Source organism: Watersipora subatra, chromosome 6, assembly GCF_963576615.1.
Source record: "Watersipora subatra chromosome 6, tzWatSuba1.1, whole genome shotgun sequence".
Lineage (NCBI taxonomy): Eukaryota > Metazoa > Bryozoa > Gymnolaemata > Cheilostomatida > Watersiporidae > Watersipora > Watersipora subatra.
Genome location: NC_088713.1, coordinates 2,330,763 through 2,351,422, shown reverse-complemented (window position 1 = coordinate 2,351,422; position 20,660 = coordinate 2,330,763). Strand labels below are relative to the sequence as shown.

General features: G+C 33.7%; 1 protein-coding gene across 2 annotated transcripts in view; it reads left to right on the top strand.

Moving 5' to 3' along the window:
* LOC137398460 (uncharacterized) overlaps positions 1–15,892 on the top strand; it is a 30,796-nt gene extending 14,904 nt beyond the window's left edge. For both annotated transcript variants that reach the window (XM_068084574.1, XM_068084573.1), the window contains exons 5-13: positions 192–350; positions 1,521–1,684; positions 6,194–6,310; positions 7,367–7,549; positions 8,524–8,668; positions 9,236–9,381; positions 9,559–9,755; positions 11,967–12,095; positions 15,443–15,892. In XM_068084574.1, coding sequence (XP_067940675.1) covers positions 192–350; positions 1,521–1,684; positions 6,194–6,310; positions 7,367–7,549; positions 8,524–8,668; positions 9,236–9,381; positions 9,559–9,755; positions 11,967–12,095; positions 15,443–15,623 — 1,421 coding nt within the window. In that variant the 3' untranslated portion in view covers positions 15,624–15,892. The remainder of the gene's footprint in view (positions 1–191; positions 351–1,520; positions 1,685–6,193; positions 6,311–7,366; positions 7,550–8,523; positions 8,669–9,235; positions 9,382–9,558; positions 9,756–11,966; positions 12,096–15,442) is intronic.
* The last annotated feature ends 4,768 nt before the right edge of the window (positions 15,893–20,660 follow it).

Genomic DNA, 20,660 nt, shown 5'->3' with positions numbered 1-20,660 from the left:
TCTTTTTGCTGTCAATTTATTTAAGGTTTTATTTGCTATTCTCGTTTTCAAATATTGTAATTTTGCTCCGTTTTCCTCCATATAGTGTTGGAGTTCACTTTGCTTCTTTGAGACTACTAACTCTCTGTTTAGGTTTCTCTCTCATCATTAAGCCTATAAATTTTCAGTAATTGTTCATTTTTCATCTTCAGGAATGTATGATGGGGACCAGGCATGGACCACATGGATGCATTTTTCACAAATACACACCAAAGTTAGATATCGAGGATGTGCTAGAGACCAGAAGCATGATAGTGAGTGTCTTCCTGAATTTCAGAGAACTCTAATCCACAAAGTTTCTATACATCCAGGTTAGTTAAAAAATGACTGTCAAGTTGAGCTTCCCAGCTGATTCCGCAATAGATGTCTGACCTTCTATTGCTGTATACATTATGATTCTTCAGTATGTTTATGCAGCAATTCCCACAACATAATAGAGTGCAACCAGTCAATATTTCTTTAAAGGTTTTTTCCAAAGATTGACAGTATCCCATTTCAAGATGATAATATTTTAAGCTAAACACAAACTATTTTGAACCTTTCCTATTTGATTTTATGCTGTATAATTTTATTATCTGTTTTTCTAACATCTTTTACACAAAATAACTTACAAAACTGCTTCTTTTAAAAGTTTTTGGCTTCTAAACAAACATATCTCTAAAATCGTTATACTTGTATGATTGTCTTTTCGGTTGACTTACCGGAAGGACTACCCAAACTGACCCAAACTTTAGCTCTGATTAAAAGTGTTTTCTTTCACTAAGAAGGTAACTGCCTATTGTAAAAGATTGACTAAAGTTATTTATCTGAATGACTCCTATAAAATACTTTTTGTGGTTTCAACATAGTTTAGAATACATTTTTGGTTTGCTTTTTTGGGCATTTCTTCTAGCAGGATATTATATCACAAAATGAACTATGTTATACTGTATAACAAAACACTTTATATTATGAAATTAAATAATGTCAACTCTATCATTGATATAAAATCTAACTAAAATGAATAAAAACTGAGAAGCTGTACAGGTCCTGCAAGTAATTTTATTGGTTCAGCTGTTAATTTTTTCCAATAGTGAACACAACTCTCACCATTCACCATGTTTACCTTAAACAATCATGCTGTCATTATATGATGGTGCATCTACCTCCATGGTGGATTACCCCGTACACAAAGCATAAAGTTTAAGTATCAAGAACTTGATGTAATGCTCAGCCTACTGAACTAAAAGAATACGACTATAATACAATAACACCTTTCTTTGATAAGATGTGAAATTATGGGTACAGTTAAACTAAATATTTTTAAGCTACCTGTGGTGTTTTAGCAAACCGACTTTCAGATTTCTGACAATAGAATTGGGTAAGTAGAAACCATCTGGTTTAGTGTATAGCATACATTATACATTAGTGTATAATGTATGCAACCATTTTCAGCTACACATGCGCTTTTATTTCTAATGCATTTGTGTTGCTTCTTGCAGTTTCCAAGTATCTAATTGGCTGTTTCACTGCTTATACCATAACAGCCAACGCCAGCTTGATAAAAAACTCAACCAAAGTGAAGCGTTACAACTCACCTGTGGTCTGTAGAAAGTTCTGTGAGAAAGCTGAAGCTCATTATGCTTATCTCAACTCTTTTGGCAAGGTGGGCTTTTCCTAAAATAACACATGTCTGATTAGAACTGTTGTCTGATTTGTGGTAACGGTGCATCTTAGGTCGGTACAATGCGCATACAACGCATGCGCAACGGACATACAAAGCACTTGCAATGCACAAAAATTGTGGATAAAACGCGCATACACTATCATCACAGCGCACAAACAACGGTCAATAGAAATTAAATAGAATTCTTTGTGTAATGTTTTAGACCTGTTTTATTAACAGACTATAAATAGATTATTGAGTAATAATATAAGAATATTACTACTATTATTATTACACATTAATATTATTAATGTGTTAACAGTGTCACATTGTGGCGCATGCGTTGTTAATTACTTGTGTCGGCATTGTATCCACAATGTTTGTCCGCTGCGCATGCGGTGTATGCGCGTTGTACTGACCTAAGATGCACCATTGTCTGACTTTATATACAGCTAACAGGTTAAAAGTTTTAAGACATAGTTGAAATACAGTCAAACATGGATAACTCGAACTTCAAGGGACCGAGCAAGTGTTCGAATTATCAGAGCGTTCAAGTTATCAGAGCACTGTCACAAGTCTATATATTTACTTATTTATTAGTAGATACATGTACATATACAAACTATAATATAAATCAAAAGCACAAATGGCTTGTTTCAATTTAAATGCTTCTAATGTAAAGTTTGAAACGTTTTTATGAAAAAGTATAGAGATTTTTCTATCACTTGAGATTGGTTTGTTGTTTGAGGTGATGTTATTGCCAGGACGTTTTTCAGATTGACATTGGCAAAACTTGATCGTTGTTGAAATGCTCAAAAGAAAAGACATTATTTTCTTTTGGGGTTTTTCCCAACGATCAATTTTGCCGGTTTTTCTTGAAGTTTATGCAGATTACCTTACTTTACCTGGGATTCGTTAAGAGCAACACTCCGAGGCAGTTCAATTAGAAGTTTTACGAGGTTTTACGGTACATTCTATATCACTCACGCTTTTTTGATAGATACTTATTGAATGTACACACGTATTCTGTGTTTAGGTCAAACGATGAATAGTTTTTTTGTAGCTCAGACAACGTATGCGTTTAATTACAACAATTTTTAAGACGTTTTAAACATTCAACATTCCGACGTTGATTCAACACGGAATCAACGTCTGAAAACTATTCATCACAGGCTAGCCGGGTCACGCACTCAAGGATTTTCGCCACGCACATACAAAACAAAAACAACATGCGATTTTTGTTTTGTATGTGCGTGGCGAAAATCCTTGCGCGCGTGACCCGGCTAGCCCGTGCTATTCATCGTATAGCAGTATAAATCAAATTTCACCAAACCTTTAGAAAAGTCGTTGACAAAAATATTTGCCGATGGTGGTAATAACGACGCTTATGAATTACGAAAAGATGAAGTTTACCTCTATGGCTTTGAATAAAGTGATTTTCTAAAGCGATAACAACCGTTTCGGTAGCCGTTGGGCAAAAAACAGTTCGATTTAACAGTGTTGAGTTTGAGTTATCTATAGCAATTTATCATTACGTGGGAACGGACCAAAGGAAATGTTCGAATTAACCATGTGTTCGAGCTATCCGTGGACGAGTTATCCATGTTTGACTGTATATTGTATATTTTGTAATATACTAGAAATTCCACTGTCATACAGCCCACGACCAAAGAGATGGCCAGAGATATTGGCAAACAAATAAAGGGTACTAATGGTTGAGAAATGCAATATTAGCAATCAAATGGCTCTGCAGTGCAATAGGATAACTGCAATGGTAGCTGTAATGTACTGGGTGTGGGTGTTATTATATACAACAATAAGCAATAATGAATGGAAAATATGTTTATATTTTCCCCCTGCAACAGGAGAAATGCAATATTGGCCAATATTAGAAGTAAAATGCACTGATATTATTAAAATAACCAATATTGTTAATATAGTAATACAACAATAATAGAAAACCTATGAGCGTTAATGCGTCTCGAAGATTTCTGCAAACTGCAGCAAAATAAAAGCTGTTATAAAGGTGTTATAAAGCTGTAGGCCCAATTTACTGTAATGTATGTAATTCAACAACAATAAAGAAATATGTTTATTATAACTCTGAAATGCAAAATTAGAAGTAAAATGGCAAGCTACTGTGTACTATACACAGTTTGAAAGTTGGTTGCGTTGAATGTAGAATGGTTTTGATAAGCGATCTTTAACAGAAAGCGGGTAGGAGCATTCACTCGTATAAAAATGTAGCAAAGTAAAAAATGTTCTCGTCATGAAGGGGCGATGTAGTTTGGCCTTAGCTTGTACGTAAGTTGTAAAGAATTTCGGCTAACGTTTTAAATAATGAAACCTTCGGTGATTGGACAAAAAACTTAGGCCGATAAACGGTGTACCACAATTTCGTACCTGTAAATCGGTCTACGCCTCAAACGGTCTACGTTTATTACAAAAACCTTCGAATAAATTCGATTACAAGTAAACAGCACCATAGACTGGTAAAATGAACACGGTTTTCTCGTGAAATACGCACTACTAAATAGTTCTACAATCGGTCGCACGGCTTTATTGGCGTTTCAATTTTCGGTCTTAACTTTTATTAAACCGAGCTTTTCAAGCTTTTTGTGGCAATTTTCATTCAAATAAATCTGTCTATTTGTGTATAATCCGATCAGATGGGTAAGTTTAAAGATAATACCAATAATTTACAAAGACTTGGTAAACATATTTAAATAGGTTTAAATGTGTTCTGTATCGTTATGATACTTTAACGACTTTACACTCCGATGCTTAAATTTCTTGATAAAATTTCTAGCCAAGGGTTCGTCTCATTGTTGATGAATAACTTTCGTAAGTTGTGTGCACATGCATTTATCATAAAAACTCCCACACATCGCTCCGCTCGTTTGCTCGTGGGATTATATTGCATTATATAGCATTGTAAGGTATTAAAGTATATTGTAATTTAATATATACTACATTTTATCGTATTGTATTATAACAAAAGGTAATATATTTGATAATAATTATTCTAATTACAGTCAAACTCAGATAACTCGCTCTCGAATAGATCACATGGTTAACACAAACGGATTTGTTTGGTCTGTTCCCACGCAATGATAAATTGCTTTAGATAACTCAACCTTAACTCAAACAGTTTTTTGCCTAACGGCTACTGAGACGGTTGTTATAATTTTAGAATATCACTTTATTCCAAGCCATAGAGATAAACATCAACTTTTAATAGTTCTTAGGCGTCGTTATTACCATCATCGGCAAAATATTTTCGTTAGCAACTTTTCTAAAAACTTGCAAAAAATCAAATTTTACCGAACATCAGCTTAGCGATGGTCCTTTGAAAGCAAGGAAAAGCGAGGTAACCTCTGAATTAACTTAAAATAAAATCAGCAAACTTGACCTTGGTTAAAGCACTCAGGAGAAAAGTATGTCTTTGTTCTGAGCGTTTTATCTGCAATCAAGTTTTCCCAATTTTAATCTGAGAACGTCCTGGTAGTCACATCACCTAAAACAACAAACAAAGAGAAAAATATTTATACTTTCTGAACAATTTTGTTAAGACTTTACATGGGAGGCCCTTTAACTTGCAACGAGCAATCTACGCTTTTGATTTATATATAGTTTGTATATGTTATGATAACTACATGCACTTGTGACAGTGCTCTGATGACTTGAACTCTTTGATAACTCAAACACTTTTGCTTGGTCTCGTGAAGTTTGAGTTATCCGAGTTTCACTGTATAAACATTTATTATATATTGTTGATGGTTGTAAACTTTGAGTTATCCAAGTTGGACTGTATTTGTATTTTATCATGTTTTATTGGATTTAGTTGGGTATTATGTTATGTATTATATCATTACTATTATCATATTGAATTGTTTTATATTATATTACATCATATCATATTATATTACATGAATATTATATCATATAAATCAAGGTCTATCTAGTTGAAAATATACCCATCTACTGCATAAGCTAAATGAGCCATTTTCTATTTCAATGAATTTATACTCAGATCCTTAATCATTTGAAAATTGTAAATTTTGGAACAAAGGCTAAACATGAGTTCAACACAACTAAGCGTTGAAAGGTTTACATTTATAAGTGTAGATTTGACAGTCTGACAAATCCATAATTGCCTTAAACTGCTGTGTTTTTATAACTCTAAATGTTTTTAAATGTTTTGAATTTATGTATTGGCAAAAATTGCAAAAATAAACTTCCATGTTTAAATTTAAAAACGAAATACGGCAAAACATAATTATTAAAAATTACTTGTAGATTCTCGAACTTCAAAATTTTTTTGTGATAAAAATTGCTGGTTTCATAATATGCTGAGTTTAATACAATTAATTGTAGGAGTTCTTCAAATCCATTATAACCCATTAAGTTCACTGTTGGAAACACTCATCCTGTACACTGAATACATTTATATCAACTCTCTTGACTTGAAAAATTGAAATAAATTATTTGAATAATTGATTTTTTCAGGGAGAACTAAGACAATGTCTCTGTACAAACACACTTGCTAGAAGTCAACCTACAGACTCTTGCACTGGGCCAGGTTATGGTGTCTACTGGACTAAAACGACACCCATCAAACTTACGGTCAGCCATCTGACAGTCAAAATATGGCAGCTACTTTGAAGCTCTCTCCCTATATCTTGCCATCCAGTTCTTATTAACAGATTTAGCAGTTGTTTTAAAACACACTGCTTTTTATAAATTGTTAAAAAATTTAATTTTTTCATATTTTTTATTTCAGAAAATTTTTAGATTAGGGTAAAAATAAATGCTTTTTAGCAAATTTCCGTCTTTGCCAAGTTTTGTTGATTTTGTTGCAAGGCAACAAAAATGGAGCATCTTTACAAAAAAAGCTACACACCGAATGTGGTTTATATCATACATACTAGCTTTCTTGCTTCCTGCTGAAATATTCATTAAATAAACAGTTTTTATAAAATAATGCTGAACTATATGTTACTAGTATGAATTCTTTAATCGAAATTTCACTCATTTTATTTTCAGTATTAGTAAACGTTATTATCATTAAAATATAAACTTTTTAAGAATGATGAAATAATTATAAAACAATGCTTTAAATATTCTAAATTTTATTTATCTTAAAAGTAAGACTGACTTAAATTTTGTTTTAAACTTATAAATGGGTTGTCAGCAATGAGAAACAAACTCTCCAGACAAAACTGAGAACCTGTTTTGATCAATTTAGGATAAATTTTCAATGTAGTATCTCCTGCAGACTGGGCAAATGACACGACTCTGTCATTGCTCAATAACCTATAAATGCATTATTATGTCTTTAGAACGATTAGGTCATCATTTGAGCTTGCTATGTTTTTAAATAAGTAAGGGTCAGTATTGATTGGTTATTGATTAACTATTGATCGTTTATTTATTGGTTACTAGTTGTTTAATGATTTGTTGCTTATTGATTATTGATCAGCTATGTATATATGCTATATATAAAAGCATGGTTCTTATTAGAATACTAAAGCACGCCGTCTCACAGTTTTAATAATTTCTCATGAAAACTTGTAAGCAATGCATAACATAAAGCAAATTCTGGTTGAAGTTTTCAAAATAAATTTTTGATTGCTCATGCAAATAAAATTATCGCTAAAAGTTTTTTCATTGTTATGACAGTTCACAGGTGAAGCAAAAAAGGCAGGCAAAGTGTTGGTACTTGCACGGTACAGATCTGGTTCTTCCATGACTCAGTCATTCTTTATTAAAAACCCAAAGTTGTTTGCCCTGTTTGAACCTGGAAAACTAAAAGCGTCTCCACCAAAGTTAGGCCCCGAAGAGACAGACAGAGCACTACTTATGGTAAGCATCTCTGAAGCTATGCCATTATAATATTAAAAATATTATGTTGAAGAATAATATTAAAAATAATTATAAAATTTTCGATGAATCAGATATCTTAACTTGTCTGGGAAAGATGCATGTCTTTGTTCTTAGCCTTTTGAAACTCTCCCAGAATGCACCATCCCAACAAATTTAGTTTTCATTGCATACTAGTACCTGGCAGTCTAGTCTGCAGTAAATAACCATCAGATGTGCTTATTAAGTGCAGAGAATAAATAAATGCAATGATGTCGCAGAGTGTTCATGAGTTAGTATAATGAGCTGAATATTGTGAATTGAAATCCTGTAAACAGCAATTTTTATCCTAATATCTAAATCTGGCTGGAAAGAGGACAAACAGACAGACATGACTCTTATTGTAGTAAAGATTCATAAACATATTCAACTCTACTCTTGTCTATAACAGTAAGAGTGTAAAATATATTGAATGAGGTTTTGTACTTTTAGAACTGAATTCCTAAATCGGTCACACTTATTATAAAGATCCTGTCTAATAAACAGTTTGCTGAAAGATTTTTTAAAATCACTAACACAAAGTTATTTAAAAAGTCACTAAATCAACTTATACTCACAAAACTTGCTAACAACGGTTAGCGTGTCATTTTTAGAAAATTCTGAAATTAATGAACACACAAGATGATAGGACAAGCTGGACTTTTAATGTTAGACATAATTGTATTGAAGTCATAACAAAGACTGGAGCTCAACTGATTTAATTTGTTTTAAGTTTAAACAAAAATTCTAAATATGGCCCACATATGGCATATTATACTGTTGCTAACCTTAAGGAATTAAAAGAAAATATCAAGGCTGCTGCTGTTGTTATCAACAGCCATTTAAATCTTCTATATCAAAAGCATGCTAGTTTTTTTAATGAAAAACAAAGCTTATATACATTATGTTAGTTGACATATTTTATATTTTACTGACAGGCTCTAGAAGCTGTTTTTAGCTGCAACCTCCATAAAGTGCACACTTCTTTTCACAACTCTCCATTTTTAAGATGGAGCAACACAATGCTCAAGACCAGAGGGCAGACACAGAATTATATGAGCAAAGTGCTTGGTTGTATGCAAGGTAAGCAGGTACTTGGTTGTATGCAAGGTAAGCAGGTACTTGGTTGTATGCAAGGTAAGCAGCTACTTGGTTGTATGCAATGTTAGCAGGTACTTGGTTGTATGCAAGGTAAACAGGTACTTGGTTGTATGCAAGGTTAGCAGGTACTTGGTTGTGTGCAAGGTAAACAGGTACTTGATTGTATGCAAGGTAAGCAAGTACTTGGTTGTATGCAAGGCAAGCAGGTACTTCGTTGTATGCAAGATGGGCAGGTGCTTGGTTGTATGCAAAGTAAACAGGTACTTGGTTGTACGCAGGGTAAGCAAGTACTTGGTTGTATGCAAGGTAAGCACCTGCTTGGTTGTATGCAAGGTAAGCAGGTGTGTGATGGCATGGTAAGTGCTTTGATGTGACAAAGATAAGCAGGTGGGTGATTATATGCTATGCATCTGGTCACTATTACATATGTTCAATGCATTCTTATGAAAACAATGAAGTGTGCCTGGGCTGGAAATGTACATTTTATCAAAGTTCTCTCTCTTTTATACAGTTAATAAATTAATTTATTTATTTATTTACTAATTGTAGCCATGCCAAAGGTGAACTGCGGGCCTCACTGGTTGGAAGCGTGCCAAATGTCAGAGTTTATCAATGTCAAGGTTATCCGGGTGTTCTCAGTAGCGAGCGTAAAAGAGTTCATAGAAAGAAATTCGGATGTTCATGTGGTGCACTTGGTAATTATCTTCCCTTACTTATATCATAAATGGATAGACCAGTTCACACTGTTCAACTGTTACACAAAATCAATATGTTTGCTGAATGGTTGCCCATCACTAAGACACAAAGCTCTGATAATAACTTTTTGCTTTTAATAATATCTGCAAGGTGTGATTTCTTCAGCCATATTTTAGGTGCGTGATCCCCGAGCACTTCTTTCAGCTCAGAAAAAGTTTGGAGCAAAACCACCAGATGCTTTTCTTTGTAACCAGATGATTGAGGTTGGAAAGATGATTCTGGAAATGAAGGACAAAGGAAGGAAAAATGCTCATGAAGTATTTTATGAACAGCTGGCTTTAAACTCATCCTTCTATGGCATGGAACTATATAGGTTAGTGTACTAATATATGGAACTATATAAGTTAGTGTACTAATATATGGAACTATATAAGTTAGTGTACTAATATATGGAGCTATATAGGTAAGTGTACTAATATATGGAACTATATAAGTTAGTGTACTAATATATGGGGCTATATAGGTAAGTGTACGAATATATGGAACTATATAGGTTAGTGTACTAATATAGGAAACTATATAGGTTAGTGTACTAATATATGGAACTATATAGGTTAGTGTACTAATATATGGAACTATATAGGTTATTGTACTAATATATGGAACTATATAGGTTACTGTACTAATATATGGAACTATATAGGTTAGCGTACTAATATATGGAACTATATAGGTTAGTGTACTAATATATAGAACTATATAGGTTAGTGTACTAATATATGGAGCTATATAGGTTAGTGTACTAATATATAGAAATATATAGGTTAGTGTACTAATATATGAAACTATATAGGTTTGTGTACTAATATATAGATCTATATAGGTTAGTGTACTAATATATAGAACTATATAGGTTAGTGTACTAATATGTGGAACTATATAGGTTAGTGCATTATTATATGGAACTATATAGGTTAGTGTACTAATATATTGAACTGTATAGGTTAGTGTACTAATATATGAAACTATATAGGTTTGTGTACTAATATATGGATCTATATAGGTTTGTATACTACTATTCTATCCAGATCAGTTTGAGTGTAAGATATAATGGGCTCTCTTTCTTCAGGTCTACATGACAACAACCAGCAATAGAGAAACAAACATATTATATATCACCACTCCACAGAATAGTTTGTAGCATAATAATACATACATATATCAGTGGAAAGCCCATAACATTCTGGTTCTGATGATATACGTTTTGACAACTTCAAGACAATAATGTAGCCACACTTTAAACTTAAAAGACAAAATCACTCAACTTTTTTGTCTCAGACTTTTGTCCAACGCTGCAATTGTAGAAGCAGCGCAAGACAGGGAATAGCGTTTCATCACTTAATGATATGAAGGCAGCGCAGGACAACGAAATAGGATAATAACATGCCACTATTTAATGAAGTCAGTCTGAATAGTGAGTTAGATTGGTTTACCCAAAACATAGAAATAATTTTTTATCCATAATTATTGCATAATAATTTCAAGATGCCACACAACAACATCAAATACACACGAGTACCGCAGTACAAAGCCAAGTCGCAGGTAATGGCGATGATTATTAAATTAAATTTAAAAAAATTTAAAATTAATAAAATTAAGACAATTTAAAGCAGTTAGTAGCTATACCAGAACTGCTAGCAGTGTGACGATTGGCTAGATGTATTATTATATGTTATTATTATATTTAGATTATTATATATTATACAGATATTAGCAGTAATTAAATTGTTAGTTTTCAATTACATTAAAAATTCTTGTAAGCATGAAATTTGAGTAGATTAAGATTTTCTCTGCTTCCAAGGAAGGATAACTTCAAAGTCTTGGCACAGATAGAGTGCTTAAAAATGTTACATTGACTCTAAGCTTCTAACTGTCACCTATTTATCGCTGATTTACAACATTCAGTTGCTTTTGAATTTGTATTACCCAATAAATTTATTAAACTTTTATCGATTGGAGGCAATAAAACAGCATCAAGTAGGAAAACAGAAATTTAAATTTACAGAGTAATTCACCCACAAGTTAAATAAGACTTGAGGCTAGGACTTTGTGCAAATATTTTAAGTTAGTAATGCTTTTTCAGTAAGAAAAATCCGAATTTTGATGCTATTTAAAGTGTTGATATATGTTACAAATGGAGTACATCGCGTCTGTTAAATTGGAGTTGTTCTACTTTTGGGGCAAGGGCAAACCATGATTAATTTCAGAAGCTGCATAGTATTGCTAACTCTCACAATTGCTACATGTTCTCGAGCTAACAAATGAGTAATAAACTGAACCCACCGTTCCAATGTGATGCAGAATAAGCGTACTCACAACGTCTAGAACAAAGAACCATTTAGAAAAAAGATTGCAGTGTGCAAGGTTTTGAACCTGAGACCTTTCGCATGTTAGACTAACCCTCCAACAACTGCCCCAATCGACCACCCATTGGCGTTGCAGAGTAATTGAACATATGGTTATTACGCCTGACGGCACACTAAGAACCACCAGGATACTAGTTAGTAGTTAGTTTATGTTGCAGAGAGATGGGTCTGGAGATGCCAGAAGCAGTAGAAAATTTCCTGAGCAGAGATAACTTTGACCCAAATAAACCTATTTCTAAGAATGCCAAACAAGTTGTAATGAAGGATCCAAAAGCGCATATATACGGGTGGGTCTGCTTGAATCACATTTGTTGTGTATAGGCTATGATCAAAACATGTGCACTGAGGCTAATAATTATGGTATCAAACAGTTGTTTGTTGCAGTGTCTAAAGTGGAAGATTGCGGAACATACCAAATCCAAAAAAACTATTATCTGCCTCGACAGCGCTTCGTAAATTTAGAGATGTGATTGCGTCAAATTTTAGTTGATTTTCACAGAAAATATTGATTCTTTTCTATCAGATGATATGTTGTTGGTTATTTTAGGCATTCTCATTGTCAATATATTTGATGATTAAAATTAACAAAAATTGATCGTGTCAAAAACGTTCAGGAAAAAAGATGTGCCCAGACTTGCCCAAAATGATGTAGGCCTATATAGTGAAACCAGCTGTCTCTATCTTCCGGATTCACATCGGCTATTGTGATAAAAGTTTCATCTTACCCGGTTTTATTGGGATATATTTTATTTTGTATTTGTTCATGATTGCTAGGATAAAATTTTTAATCTAGCTACAGATACATTATTATAAATGTCTCAAACGCCTCAAATAAGGGATTTTAATAATTTGTCATATTAGTTTTCTTTAAACACTGAGTAAAAATTTGAGTATTGACTACAATTTTGCGGCAATTAGATCATTGAGTTAACTTATTTCATCCCGGCCTTTGCATCAGCTAAGTTCTCAATTGATACTCGCACCGGAAGCTAGTTACTAGATAAAATAAGCATGCCACCATCTTTGAAACTAATGTTTGAATATATGGCGAAACCAACTGCATTCCTAAAAAGTCATGTATAGTCAGTCTTATCTAGTCATTATTAGTATCAATTTGTAGAAAAATATTTACTAGTCACATTTGATTAGTTGATTCAAGTACTAAAAAATGGTTTTATGAGTTGACTGAAATAGTGAACGCAAAACATCAATTTCTATGAAATCAATTAATCCATCGAGTCTGTCAAAAGATTAATAAAGCCATTCTTGCACCTAGTTGGCGGTTTGTGAACTCACCTGTTTTCATTTAGTAGCGTGGAGCATAAAAACTTTTGAGCTTTTAATATTTGGTCCGTTGGAATTGAGTTGAGCAATGCAAAAGTACCTGTAAATACTGCTCTGATTACACTTTATAGATCCATCTATCATACATGATTTAAAAACAGGTGGCAACAAGGCTATGATGTATTCAATATGCTCTGCAAATCATGTTTTGCATCATCTTCAACAATATTGTTTTGATTATATAACTTTTACAAACCAAAAAATTGTCATCTCGGCATAATGTTTTGATTAAACCATCTATCCAAGTCGTAGCCACTCGTATAGTTTCAGCTCATATAATAGGACAAATTAATCTACTGCAGCAAAAAAAGTTATAATTTTATTAATTAGATAATAACATAAAATCATGTAATCAGTAAAACAAATGTAATAAATATGTTGTATATGTCATTCATAGGTATGATGTTCTAACTCATGCCTACTGAGAGCTTTTAAATTGACAGTAAGATAGATTGCGAGTGTAATTTTAAAAATGAAAATGTTTGACAAAAACATAAGGGAGCCAAGCCAACAATTTGAAACTTTGTTTTTGGGAGTTGAACATGAGCATTGACCGATTGATTTTCCTCATATTCTATAAGTGAGAAGTGAACATAAACTCTAATCATAAATCTAACTTACTAGATAAAACCGCCAAAGACTATTTGAAACAGATATTATAGCTAGGTAAAATGATAAAAAAGTTATGAAACGATGATTGGTGATAGCAAAAAAGTTATAATTTTATTAATTAGTAAAAGTATTTTTGAATACTAAAACTATAATTACCTTTAATATATTTAATATTTGTATATATATAGTATATTTAATACTTGTTCATCAATCTAAGTCATTATATTGCTAGATGCTACAGATTAATTACGAAGCTGTCAATTTAACAGTCAACATCAATTATTTTGTAGCAAGAACTCACTGTGCATCGGTATCACGCACGCGTGCACAAGAAGTTACATTATAGCCTCAAACACGAAAATATAATCTGAATGTAAACACAACAGTATATATATAGAAGACTCAAAGTTAAAGATAAATTTACCTCCATTCTTCTATCTTACTCTGCAGCATAACACTGTTGACGCCTGTCAGCTCTCTCCATAAGCTGTCTGCTACAAACTTTAATCACCTGATGCTCAGAAAACTTTTGAGTCACTTTTGAAATAGCCAGAAGCATTGTTACAATCCTGCTGTTTGTCAATAAAATGTGTCGATCTAGTAATTCAGTAAATTAGCGATATCAATTAATTCAGTAAATATCGGTGTTGGTGTGCAATCTATTAATTGAACAGAATCGCTAACTTCGAGATCACAGACCACGCGTTTTACTAGCAATAACATTTATTAAAACCTATATAAAATTTTTTTATTAATGATTGGCTAAAGAAGAGATATTATAGTTATTGCTCGTAGACTCTTTTCACATGTATCACTAGATACGTCACGAATGGAGCACCCGCTCGAATCTGAGTGTTTTAAAAGGTGACCTCATTCAAACGCTTTTATCTCTAGACAGGTTTAGTCTACAAAGACAAAAATGACATCAAATTGCAGCTGATGTTTTAGCCTTTTAATGGCTTTAAATTCATTTGATCGACTTTTTTGACGCAATCACATCTTTAAACCTTTTTGTACACGTTTGCTAAACCAAAATTAAGTTTTCGATACATCCATTGCTGCATACATAAAATAGTGTAAAATATAATTCGGCTTGCCTTATTCCTGAGTTTTTGATATAAATACACCGCGAAACTTTTTTCTGTAAACTATGCTACTCCAACCACAGACCATGCAAACAGAATCACATCTGGCAAACAATCTGTAGCCAGTTCCTATTTGATTGACTGTTTCTATCAAGCCTATCGTGTGTTTGGCTGTTTCTATTAAACTTCCCAATTGGTTGTCTGTTTCTATAAAACTTACTGCGTGATTGGATGTCTCTGCAAGACCTACGGTGTGAGTGGCTGCTTCGATTAAACCTAACATGTAACCAGCAGTTGTTCTCAAGTCTATACTGTGTGATTGGCTGTTTCTATTCAGCTCATCATTTGATTGACTGCTTCTAGTCACTTAGGCTTTTAGTTATCCCTGACATATTAATGGTTTGATATTTGTTGCTATTGTCATTAATAATTATTGTGAATCTTGTGTTGGTTGACCTTTGACCTTATTCTCCAAACAGGGCTTTGTGTATACTCATAAATAGCTTTTTTAGTATGTTTTTATTGCATAACTAGTATTGGAAAGCTTAACTTCTAGTTATGTTAGTTTTGAGTGCATATTTTTAATACTGTAGGTACATAAAGAGGTTTACCATAAACAGGATAATGGAGATAGACACAAACTGCCAGAAGCTCTACGAGTTCTGGCCATCTCACTACATGAACTTCAGCGCTTTCTATAAAAATCATGGAATGGGAATTGACAAATATGTAGGACCACCAAAAAAGCAACAACTTCAAGTTTATTTTAATTGAAGCTGCTGTTATACTTAAATTGATCTAAAGGTTATTGCTGTCGGTCAAATACTCCTTCCAAGTTTAAACCCATAGATTATGTTTAAAATCAGAATACCAAATGACCTTTTGAACTAATAGCATTTATAAGACTGGTAGCAGGTTTCACAGTATAATGAACCAGTCAGGACATAGTTTTGCAATAGTTTTGGCTATCCTTTCCTCATTCCTCTTTTTACACTTATTGATACAGTCCAAAATTGTTTATACAATGTACTGATGTTTTTATACAACACCATATATATATATATATATATATATATATATATATATATATATATATATATATATATATATATATATATATATATATACATATATATACATATATACATATATATAATATATATATATATATATATATATATATATATATATATATATATATATATATATATATATATATATATATATATATATATATATATATATATATATATATGAAAATGCTGATATTTTCCAAGCAACAAGCTATTTACACAGCAAACCTATGATTTGAATGTAATTCTTGATTCATCTAGCAAGGTGGATTATAGAGAACTACTTCCAACACTTGTAAGTTTTCTCAAATTTGGTAAAATCATTTATTCTGCTGAACCGAGCCTCAAAATCTATGTAGTGGATGTTAGAATGAACCAACTGCTACCAGCTTTTACTGACCTACCCATCTCATCAAGTTCAGCTGGCAAACAGCCATTCTGCCAAGCCCGGCTGTCTCGCTGTAAAATCAATTGGCAGAGGAAGTACTTTTTTGCAATAAATAAATTGATATAAATTATTATTTCATTATTCGACCCTTATTACTTTTCTAATTACCACTGCTACTACTACTAAGTTTAATACTACTGCTAATCTTGCTATTACTACCATTACTACTAGTACTACTAGTACTACTACTATTACTACGACTATTACTACTACTGCTAATACTACTACTACTACTAATGTTACCACTACTACTACCACTATTACTAGTAATATTACTAGGACTATTACTACTACTACCACCACTAATACTATTACTACTACTGCTATTACTATTACTACTACTACTACTACTACTACTACTACTACTACTACTACTACTACTACTACTACTACTACTACTACTGCTATTACTACTACTACCACTACCACTACTACTACTACTGCTATTATATTACTAATATTGCTGCTACTAATACAATTACTGTTATTACTGTAACTCTTCCAATATTTCAACACTGATTTCCTGTCTATTCCATGAACTAAGACTTTGGCACACAAAACCAGAATGACTTTTAACGACGAAATATGTTTACATTTCAGTGCCAGCTATACATCTGCACTGTAAGCTCAACGATAATTCGCTTCTCAATGTAATAGATTACAATTAGCTGATGAGTTTTGTCTTTATCTCAATAACTCAATAACATTTAGATATCGGCGTTTTAGATATTGGAACTTATATGATGAAAACAAGTAATGACTTAGCTTTAGTTCTTTAAGTACAGCAATCCCCCATTTTTAGTGCTCAATTAAGACTGGCTTGTCGAAAAAATAATGTGGAAAAATAAAGATGGGCCAAATAGAAACTTGTTTTTCAAATTATGAGCCATAACTTTAGCCCCAGAACATTTAACTGCTTTCTAAACTTATTGTGTTTATTGTGTGAAGTATATACATAAGAAGTAGGTATATGAATAGAAGTTTATTCGATTGACTTTCAGCTTATATTTTAATTCAGACTTCAGAATTTCAAGCCAGAGAACGCACTTCTACACTAATATGGCCCTAATCTGGTCTGAATATTTGCTTTTTTGTGTGATTACTGGGTTCGTGAGAAACAAGTCATGCGCTAGTAAATATGAGAGAGAGGATAACTCTTGGTTGTGACAATTTCTAATTTATAAACATCACTGAACATTCACCCTTTATAAAACTTAACAGGAAAACTAAAAATCATGACTGCTATAACAATGTAATCTTGGTCACAAGAAGATTTCATCAGGTCAGAGTATGAGATAGATTTATATATTTTATTTTTTAACATTTTTTCGACTGTTTAAAGAAGAAACTCGGCACTCCGCAAAGTAATAAAACCGTAAAGACTAAACTGTGAAGTAGTATAGAATCGGTGTACTTGTATACCTAACAAATATAACAGATTTTGAAGTTGAAAATACTCATTCAATCCATACGATCACCAAAGAAATGAGTAAGTACACTTATTTGGATAAGCCAAGACTTTCATACAAACTCTACTAAAACTTATAAAGATAGTTTGATCAGCACAATCAGGTTTAGTAAATGAGTGGAATGAGAGTTATCTTTCCTCTACCTCCTAAAACTGCTAAAGCTCATGACATGGAGTGCGTATGCTTGTGGGCATATTTTACATTTTTCTTCAAAGAGTCATTCCTGATTATGCATGTGTGAGTCTTTTTTACAATTTGATAGCTAAAAACACGTGGAGTGGTACATCCACTATGGGACAGCTGCTAAAGTTGACTTCTCTTATTGACTTTAATGTTTAATATTTGTCTAGTTTTTTTAATTGTGAGAGAGAGGATAACTCTTGGTTGTCTAGTTTTTTTTGTTCTCATGGTCTGATTTGCTCTAAACGGCATTAACAGGTATAAATAGATCTATAAATATAAATATCTATAAATCTATAAATAGATCTATAAATATAAATATCTATAAATCTATAAATATCTATTTTAAAAATTCATATTGGGCACTATCACTTCGCTTTGTTATGCAAAAAACAGCATGATTTTTTTGTCAAACACCTCTACGCTTTTCAATACACTTTTATATCAATCATTAAATCTCATTTTGTCATTGCGTGTGTATGCGCAGGCATGTTTGTGTGTGTACGTGTGCATGAGTGAGCATGTGCACATTTGTGTGCGTGTGTATGTGCATGCTTGTTTGTGTGTGTAAGTGTGCACGAGTGAGCACGTGCACATTCGTGTGCGTGTGTATGTGCATGCGTGTGTGTTAGCCTGCATAAATGCTCCTGCTATACATTCCCATATTTTTGACCAATTTTGGTCAAACTTCATGCATGTATGTCCCACACTTTCCGCCAAGTCACTAAAAATATTTAGTCGACAAAAATCTAGACCATATAGATCTAGATTTAGACCAAATAAACCAAAAGCCGTCTATTGGTTCTGAGACCAATAGGCGCGGCTTTTGGTCTTGAGAAGCATGGGGTCAAGGAAGTTCCAGACTTTCTGGACCCAAGACTGATCAAAGCCTTAATCTGATTAGAAACAAATAAGCTTTACGAATGGGAACAAGTCAAATGTTTTTGTGAGCTGTTTAGCAGGACTATATGTACCGAAAAGGTGAGAGATCTATTGAAAAGTAGTTGAAGACACCTTAACAACTCGAACTGTTGGTCTCTTGTAAAGACTATACTAATTACCGAGAGACATTTACTCGTGTTGTATAAATGTAAGTACTCACACGAACTCAAGCTAAAAAAGGAGAAGAATCAGTCTTTCGTTCCACTTCCTTATATACTACCAATACTGCCTAATCCACTAGCTTTGTTCACTAGCTTTATTCACTCACTGTAATTGCCATGACTACTTGCAGCTGCTTTGAGCTCAGATGCCAATTTAGCCTGAGCCCCACAAATCCCATAATACAGCATGCCCTTTCTTTTTTTCCAGCTACACCATAACTACCCACGAGCACACGTAGTAACTCACCTTACTTGTGACACTTGTTACCTGACTTCGTTAGGGTAGTCTCCATAGGCTTTGCCTCTGGCTTATCTAACCCTGACGCAATGCCAAACATCCATTCTTCATTACTGCCAGCACCACTGCTAGTGCACACTCACTTTTTCATCACTCCAACCTCTGCTACTACCAATAATTCCACTATAACTGCTGTCAATACCAACACACCAACAGTGACCAACAACATCTCCAACACTATTTCTATCAACTCCGACTAACCTGGAGACTTATGGTTGGGTCAGTAACGACTCCTCAACTTTATTTTCCGTCTCATCCGTCTTTACCACGCTCTCCCCAATAGAGGCGGGCTCGACAGGCATTCTGCGGGAAAGCTCGACCTAGGTCATAATAGACTGCACAGGATGTGGAACTACAAAGCTGGGAGTTATCATAGGCTCAGACCTATCAAGCTCAGCCTGACCCTTGTCTGGTGCATGTCTACTGTCTGCAACCCTCCTCCAAACCTCGGCTAACCGCTGCATAGCTACCCTGAATGCCTTGGCATTCGCCAACTCAATGACTGCTGCCTCATGTTACTGCTGCCTCAATGACTGCTGCCCAATGGCTAGGCGAAATGGCTTTTAGCCTAGCCATTTTCTCCTTTGTCTTCCTCTGTGCCTCCTTTTCCTCCCTCCTAACCTCCGCTACCTTTCTCTCATAACCATCTCTGTCCAACATTCCATCGCTAGACGCCTCAGCTAAAAATAGCACACCTTCTCCATTGCAGATACTGGTTCAGCTACTTTTTTAGCACCTTCACTTACCTCAGCATGACTGTGCTCCTTATCATGCCCCATCGACACTTTCACCTCTTTCGTACCTTAGGCTGTCTCCCCTTGACTATTCTCTACTACTGCCCTTGAGCTGGTTTTCCGTATACCTTTTTATTACTGCACATTCACTACTCAACACTCCTTTGGTTTCACAAGCTCACCAATCTTGACCTGTGTAGCCTTTCTCAACATAGTTCTTCCTGTCAGACTTATTTGTCAGGTTTAGCAATTTGACATCATCTAAAACATGATAACTTAACCCAGCAGTAATGGCCCATGACAAAAGCAGCTCAACTGGCTTAATACCTCTTCACTCGTAATCAGGCTCAAATGTGGTTTTACATAAGGCACTTACAACAGCTAATAATTTTAGTTGCTTCAACTCGGTTATGCCCAAAAGTTCGTTTTTAATCCTTTCACCGCATTAACTTCAGCATACATAGTTCTGTGTTTACTTTTCAAATGAACTACCGCACTTCCAACCA